Source organism: Gymnoscopelus braueri (genome assembly GCF_963280865.1).
Source record: "Gymnoscopelus braueri genome assembly, chromosome: 21".
Classification (NCBI taxonomy): domain Eukaryota; kingdom Metazoa; phylum Chordata; class Actinopteri; order Myctophiformes; family Myctophidae; genus Gymnoscopelus; species Gymnoscopelus braueri.
The window spans coordinates 19,239,255-19,247,825 of NC_137623.1; the positions used below are offsets into that span (position 1 = coordinate 19,239,255).

General features: G+C 47.7%; 1 protein-coding gene across 1 annotated transcript; it reads left to right on the forward strand.

The window, feature by feature from the left end:
- The first annotated feature begins 586 nt into the window (after positions 1-586).
- On the forward strand, positions 587-8,571 carry LOC308077635 (chondroitin sulfate glucuronyltransferase-like). The gene is made up of 5 exons (XM_080418443.1): positions 587-1,935; positions 3,353-3,674; positions 4,340-4,582; positions 6,146-6,328; positions 7,074-8,571. Exons 1-5 carry the CDS (start codon positions 1,652-1,654, stop codon positions 8,346-8,348), a joined length of 2,307 nt encoding a protein of 768 aa, XP_080274569.1. The 5' UTR covers positions 587-1,651; the 3' UTR covers positions 8,349-8,571.

The following is an 8,571-nucleotide window of genomic DNA, read 5'->3' on the forward strand; positions in this document are numbered from 1 at the left end:
CCCTCGTTTACTTCCTGTTTACATTTAGTGTAATTCCGGGTTCCACCGGATGCGCCCCCTCACTCACGTCACTACCGCCCATTGGGAACTTCCGACAGAATCGGCCACAGACGGCATTAAAACACTTCTTTATTGAAAGATATGGATTATTACATTACACTACTACCCCGTAGAAGTAGTTAACATTTGGGGCTCGGCGGTAAGCGCCTTTATTTTCATTTTGTACAATGTTTGGAGTGTCTACGGGGCATAGTGCAGAAAGTCCAAAGCACTATAGGAAGTGCACCCTACAACTCTCGTAGATTGAAAACGTCAGAATCATAAATACGTCTACGAGGGTTGTATACTACAGCTACCTAACCCCCATCTGACAATGGTTTGTGCCAGGGAGCCCCTGTACCAGATTTAGAATGTTTCAATTTCATTAAATAGTCCGGTTTGAACTGAGTGCTCATAACAACTCGCCTCTTTTGGGCGTGTTTTCATAGACCTGGTTGCTTGCTTGTTTCTCTTGCTAAACCTGGCAACGCAGCTCTGCTCCAGTGGTGGCTCTGTGTCTGCTGGGCTGCTCTCTCTCCGTCCAAAGCGTACAGTAATAGTTGCCAGTTGGTTACCAGGCAGCCGCTACAAGCACACAGGCTGCCAGGTGGCGCCCACTAGTCCCAGCCCTACAGTGTCCGCTGTGGGCCGGTGGTCGTCTGTCTGTTTGGGGGGAGGGAGGTGATGATACATTACGTACACCGAAACGGACGACACGATGATGATGATGTGGTGACTTCTTGTTCCCTACGGGTTTAGAACGAAGAAGGAAGAGGAACATCACTGAAGCTCGACGTGATGCTAGCTGGCTAGCATGTCTGTGGATGTCTTCACCGATCGGATGTATAGAACCGTATATATATTTTTAAATACCGTTTAGGAACCGAAATCTATGCGTCTTCCAGGTAGAGAGGAGGTTATTTAGGCTATTATTATTCTAGTTATCTTTATCAGACAAAAAACAGCCATCTAACGTCACTGAGCTAATTGTTAGCTATACCATTAAGCTATTTTAATCATTAATTCATTCTATCTAAACTAGGGATGCACGGTTAAACTACAACTCGGATAGTTATTACGTTATAACGATGATGTTGTTATTTATGCAAGTGTTAGATTAACACACATAAATGCGTTGCCGATCATGCACTTCTACTAATAGCTGCACACATGGAACAAGTCGGAACGTAAAGTAGAGATTGTGTGTGATGTTTGTTAGGTTTTATTTATGGTTCATGTACTTGGGGTAGCAGGTTGTAATACAGATGGATACAGATTTATTACACAGATAATAACGGCTCAGCTGAGAGGAACATCAAACAGAAGAAGCAGAGGGGTTTTGTCAATGCCAACAACAAACACTTTCGCTGTTCAAATATGAAATATCTTGGACGAGACTTGAAACTTGGTCGACGGCTTTTTCATGACACCTTCAACGCGTTTAAACTGTGTTTTCGTGACACTCTCACACGGTTAAACTGTGTTTTACACGTTTAAACTGTGTTTTCATGACACTTTTACACGTTTAAAGTGTGTGTAGAAACTGAAGCAAGCTGCAACACACTGGTGATATTGTTCCCCACGACGGGTCCAACTTGTAGCAACCATAGATATGCGTCTCTCGTCCTTCCTGGCCGTGTTCAGGCCTGCTCTGCCCCTCATACTGGGGCTGTCTCTGGGCTGCAGCCTGAGCCTGCTGATGGTGTCCTGGACCCAGGGGGACTCCGAGGACTCCTGTGGAGATGAACTGGGGGGCAACGGGAGGGTTTTCCTGGGGGGCCGAGGAGGAGACCCCCAAGGGGACTCTAGGGACGGGAATGGAAACGAGCAGGACTTCACGCCACGCGTCATTCCATATCACAAGGACCCCAACAAACCACACAAGAAGGTCCTCAGGTGAGTGGGAATACTCTCTTCCTCTATTCTTTGCATCCATGCCGGGGCAGTTTTTGAGTTGTTGGATGGATGAATCTAGACTAGTGGTTCTCAAACTTTAAAATGTCATGGTCCCCCCCCTTAACTCTGACGGTATACAAATGGGGTTCAATAGTGTATACTGTCAGAGTTTCAGACTTGTAAGGTTCAGCTTAGAACCCCTAAAGCCCTCTCCAGACCAATCTGAGTCGGCCCGATTTTGGGCCGAATTGGCTTCGGGAAGCGTCGGCCAGTCGGTTAGGGGTCCGTCGGGGGGTCCGTCGGGACCTTTTCGGCCGACCCAGAGCCGACCGAACATGTTCAGCTTTAAGGAACCCAGAGAGACCCTGGACCCCACTTTGAGAACCACTGATCTAGAGCAGTGGTTCTCAAATGGACCCTTACAGGTCTGTAACTCTTGAGAGTTATGGGGGTCCTTGAAATACAAAGAAAAGTTTGAGAACCACCGATCTAGACTATAGAGCACATATTACCTGTAGTAGCGTACACACTTAATGTGCATCTCCATGACTCCGAAAGGGTTTCTGTGAGGCCTTGTGTGGAGCTGATTTAGGATTGGAGCTATTCTCCCTCTGCCTCATTCCAGGGTGTCATGATGATGACTTTTTTTTTGTACAACATGTATGCAGCCAAACTATATTTCCAATTCCTCCATGATAAACAAGGGAAATATTGTGATGTTTGCTGCTGATGCAAAAATTGGACAGTATACCTTTTCAGATTCACTTTATTGCCACTGATTAGGTACATACATGTGAATAACTTACGCACGGAAGCTCCACTACAATAAAAAACGGAAGAAAACGTCAACCTAGAACCTAAAAACACTCATAAAAACTGTAAAAACAGGGCACAAATATTAGTGCAAGTGCTGAGGGTTATTGCACAGTCACTCTTTCATGCTATTTAAGAGTGATGGCCTGTGGGGAAAAAACACAGTTCCACTTCCTTAGCTTCATGTAAATATAATTGAGACATTTTTATAGCAAACTCTTCCTCCCAAATTGTACAGTATAGGCTATGATTTGGTAATCTGTTGTCTCATGCCTCAACTCACTTTATAGTGTCTGGCTGCCAATTATAATTTGTAATTACAAGGTATTTAGGCTAGTATATGCTTGTTTTAATAGTTTCAGAGAAATAATTTAAAGCACTGGCAAATGAAACTGTAGCTGATCTAACTGAAAATGTGACCGGACATTCCACAGCTATTGACGGAAAATTATCTTAAATTTCCAGAAAAAAAGATCTGGAGAATTTAAACAAAGAGGAGGTTGCTTGTTTTATCTTCATGATCAGATTCAGGATGATTTATTTCTGTCTCTCGACGTCTGTCTCTCTACCTCTCCTCCTCTGCCTCCAACTCTCTGTCCTCCAGGACCCGTTACATCCACACGGAGCTGGGCATCAGGGAGCGTCTGCTGGTGGGCGTGCTGACCTCGCGGGCCACCCTCAACACGCTGGCCGTGGCGGTGAACCGCACGGTGGCGCACCACTTCCACCGCACCTTCTTCTTCACGGGGCTGCGCCCCCCCAAGGTGCCCCACGGCATGGCCGTGGTGGCCCACGGCGACGACCGGCCCGTCTGGCTGATGTACGAGACGGTGCGCCACCTCCACCAGCACTACGGCCTGGACTACGACTGGTTCTACCTGGCCCAGGACGACACCTACATCCAGGCCGAGAGGCTGTCGGAGCTGGTGGGTGGGTCTAGGGATGGGGCAATGTGAAGAGTACATGTCACAATTATTGTGGCAAAAATAATTGCGATTAACGATATTATTGCGATAATCAATGTATGTTTAAAACTTAAAATGCCACTTTTGTTGAACCACTTGAATCTCTATTCCGGGTGGAACGTTCGTCAAATTTAGCCGACCTAGGGCGCCGATGGCCTAGTGGTTAAGGCGCATGCCACATATAGGCTCTAATGCAGCCTGACAGAGAGTCGCGGGTTTGATTCCCGAGCCCGACGGCCTTTGCTGCGTGTCACTCCACGTCTCTCTCTCCCTGTTTCCTGTCCTATCTTCACTGTACTATCCAAAATAAAGTCAGAAAAGCCCCCAAAATATCTTTAAAATAGCCGATCTACAAGCTTGCAAAGCATTGTGTGAGCTTGTAGCTCTGCAATTTTTGGCGAAATCGAGTGAAATAAGAGCGGACAAAACGCACTCTTTATAGGTTTGTTTTATCAAGTACCGAGGGTTTAAGTGGTACAGAATTTTCAGCTCAACAAAAGCTAATTCCTCCTAGTGTATGACGGAGGACGATTTCACGATACATTAAATACGATTATTGTGAGCGTTTATTTTTTATTTTTTAATCACGATAAACGATAATAATGATTATCGTCCCACGCCTATAGGTGGGTCACCTGAGTGCGGGGCAGGACCTCTACATGGGCCGGGCCGAGGAGTTCATTGGCGGGGAGGAGAAGGCTCGGTACTGCCACGGGGGCTACGGCTACCTGCTGTCGCGCAGCCTGCTGGCCCGGCTGCAGCCTCACCTGGACACCTGCCGCAATGACATCCTCAGCGTGAGGCCCGACGAGTGGCTGGGCCGCTGCATCATCGACTACCTGGGCCTCAGCTGTGTGGAGGTGCATCAGGTAAACAATACACGGTTGATTCGTTGAATACTGTACATTCGTCACTTGACCCATTAAGACCTGAGGCCGATTCTAAAAATGTTTTCTAAGTCCTTAACAGTCCTAACAGGGACCCCCAGAAGCAAAGATTTGAGTTACAAATGTTCGCTTTAAAAATATATATATTCAAAGATTTGCACAAAATGTTCACGATTTTTCAAAAATAGCAGATCTACAAGCTCATAGCGCAGCACTCTGTGCCGTGCTGTGAGCTTGTATATCTGCTATTTTTGAATAGCCAAAGAAATCTAAAATGACACAGATGCGTTCCCGGCCAAGTAAAAGTATCAATACAGCAATTAGAAATACAAAAAAGTACAAAAGTATTGGCATTAAAATGTATTTAAAGTACCAAAAGTAGAAGTACTCATTATGCAGAATGTTATACTTCACAAGTTTTCAGGTGTATACACATCTTTTGAAAATAACCAAAGTACATATCGAGCTGAAGTGGTTAATGTATGTTTTGTAACAATAATCCAAATCAAAAAAGTAACTAGTAACTAAAGTTAAAATAATTGTAGTGGAGTTAAAGTACAATATTTGCCTCTGAGATGTAATGGAGTAAAATAAATAATATAGTAAAGTAAAAAGTACCTCAAAATGGTATTTAAATACAGTACTTAAGTACATACTTGTACTTACTTTCCACCACCGCATAGGACCACAATGGAAACAAGTCCCCAGGACGTTTTTCTGTGTTATCCTTTTAGCCTTAAAGGTTTAATGACATTCACTTTTACACCACATTCAAAGTCTTTGTCCTGGTCCTTCAAAAGTGTACAAAAAGTTTTAAGTGAAAATTCCATTCCAGTGATCAATGGCAGGTGTTTTTCTCTCACATTTCTAAAGCCTTTTCAACTGCAATGAAAAAAGAAATCTTTGCCTGCGGGTGTCGCTGGTGAGGGATTTTGCCTGTCAATCATCGCCTCTGCTCCGCCCCCCCCAAAGGAAAGGATAGGGGAGGGGAGGGGCGAGGATGAGAGTGGGCGGGATTATTCGACAGTGACCTCACTGTCGAAGGGCCAAGCTCAGATTACTTTTCAGCCTAATTATTCAGAAAACCCCAGACCACAGAAAATCCACTGAATGTTTTAAGTTCAGGTTTTTTGGGTGTAATTGAGGTCATAAAACCCCAAATAAAACATTGAAAATAAAAAAAGTGAAAATGAATGTCATGATACCTTTAATGTCTTACTGTATCAAACAGGTGGCAGCAGGGTGCGTGTGGATAAATTCAAGTCCAATAACCGGAAGCTCCCCCATGTCCATGCCCCTTTGCAGCCATGTGTCTACATGTGAACGGACTGTAAAAAATGCTGAGTCAGGTTTTAAGAGCTTGTTAAAAACACATTTGTTTTGTAATTAGTTTCGAACCCTCCCAATCTCAGGGCGGACACTCTTAACCGCAAGGCCACTGAGCTGGTCAGGGGCCAATGGTCACTTATGGGTCTTCTTTACTAGTGCACCAAACTAACTCTTTTACTCCCCTGGCTGCCTGCTTGTGTCTGTGTGCCCTCTCAGGAGATGACATATCGCTACTTTGAGCTTGGGAAGAACCCGGACCCAGAGCGCGAGGACAGCGCCCAGTTTAAGAACGCCTTCACCGTCCACCCCGTGTCGGAACCCAACGTCATGTACCGCCTGCACAAGCGCTTCAGTCAGATCGAGCTGGAGTGGACCTACCGGCAGATCGAACAGCTGCAGGTGAGCACTCTTCCTCCAGTCTTCCTCTATGCCAGTGGTTCTCAACCTTTTCAGGCTGTGACCCCCCAAAAATTATATTATGTGTATGTGAACTGGGGACCGAATTGTAGGAGGAGTTGAGGCATTCAAAGTGTGAGAACTACTGATATAGAAGGTATTTGTAGAATCAGCCTTCAGTCTAAATAGGTTAAGGCAGCCAACAGCTGACTGACATTTTACATTTGGAAATGGAATGGAAGACCATACGGGTTGGAATGTACAGTTTGAAACTGTCAGTATGCCTGTGTTAAATGTTTGTGTGTTCTTATCTGGTACGACTGCTACAACAGACTCAGTCCAAGGATGAGTGCTGCTGCTGCTTGCAAATGTTCCATTCTCCTACCCACAGCCTGTCTTGAGCTCTGGAAGAAATTCCTGACAAAACAAATATTTAGATATGTCGGGCAGGGAGTGGGATAGCCTGTTTTGTCCAGGCACAAAGTGAGACATTTCAGTATTGAATGATTAGAAATGATGCCAGCCTTTTGACATTGACTTGGCAGTCACAAACGTAAAGCTTATGATGCACCGTACTATGTGAAGTAACAGTATTTTATTTCACCCAGATTACTAAAAAAATATCAGATTTACCCAGTGCAGCCTAGAATTGTTTCTTCCTAATGGAATTCCTTTTGATAAATGAAGATAAAAATGTATTCGCAAATTGAAGCTTTACCGTTTTTACCATTTTCTTCATCATGACCAGATGCAGATCAGCAACCTGAGTGAGTTGACCCCCGAGGGCAAGGCCGGGGCCACGTGGCCCATCGGAATCAACCCTCCCTTCAAGCCTAAGACCCGCTTCGAGGTGATCAACTGGGAGTACTTCACCGAGGAACACATCTACTCCTGCATCGACGGCTCCCCCAAGTGCGAGCTGAGAGGGGCCGACCGCGCCGACGTCACCTCTGCACTGGAGATCGCCGTGGAGCGCCTCAACGATCGCTACCAGCCCCAGCTGCGTTTTCGCAAGCGCCGCCTGCTCAACGGCTACCGGCGCTTTGACCCCACGCGCGGCATGGAGTACGTGTTGGACCTGGCGCTGGAGGTGTTCACGCAGAAGGGCCACAGCCAGGTGATAGGGAAGCGGGTGAGCCTGCTGCGGCCCCTCAGTGCCATCGAGATCATCCCCATGCCCTACGTGACGGAGGCCACGCGGGTGCAGGTCATCCTCCCCGTCATCGCCCAGGACCAGGACTACGTGGGCAACTTCCTGGACATGTACGTGATGAACACGCTGGACACCCACGACAACGTGCTGCTCACCTTCCTGTTCATCTACGACCCGTTCGACGCGCAGCGCGTGAGCCAGACGGACGTGTTCGCCGGCATCAAGGCCATGATCGCCGAGGTGGAGAAGCGCTACGGCGACGTGAAGATCCCCTGGATCAGCGTGAAGACGGAGGTGCCGTCGCAGGTCAAGCTGATGGACATCATCTCCAAGAAGCACCCGGTGGACACGCTGTTCTTCCTGGCCAGCGTCTGGACCGAGGTCAACGGCGACTTCCTCAACCGCTGCCGCATGAACGCCATCAGCAACTGGCAGGTGTTCTTCCCCATCCACTTCCAGGAGTACAGCCCGGCCGTCATGTACCGCGACCAGCAGCCCTCGGCCGCCTCCGCCTCCTTCGCCTCGGAGGCGCTGCGCGACGGCCACTTCGACCGGCACGTCTTCGACGAGGCCTGCTTCTACAACGCCGACTACATGACGGCGCGGACCAAGATGGCCGCCGACATCCTGGACAACGAGGAGCTGCTGGAGAGCATGGACGTGTACGAGATCTTCGTGCGCTACTCGGGGCTGCACGTGTTCCGGGCGGTGGAGCCGGCGCTCATCCAGAAGTACGTGCGGCGGACGTGCAACCCGCGCTTCAGCGAGGACATCTACCACCGCTGCGTGCTGAGCAACCTGGAGGGCCTGGCGTCGCGCTCGCACCTGGCCATGGCGCTGTTTGAGCAGGAGCAGGCCAACAGCACCTAGGGGAGCCCGGGTGACCACGAGGGTTGGGATCTGGAACCTGGAGGAAACCGGATCCGACATTGAGGAACCAGGAATCTGTTTCCATCACATTTGGAACTGTTTCTGGAACCGGTTTTATCTACACTGTCAGAGCTGGTTATGTGGACTTCACGTCTGCTATACAATTAAAATGCCAGTGGTTCTCAAATGTTTTAATTTCAAGGACCCCATAACTCTGAGAGTG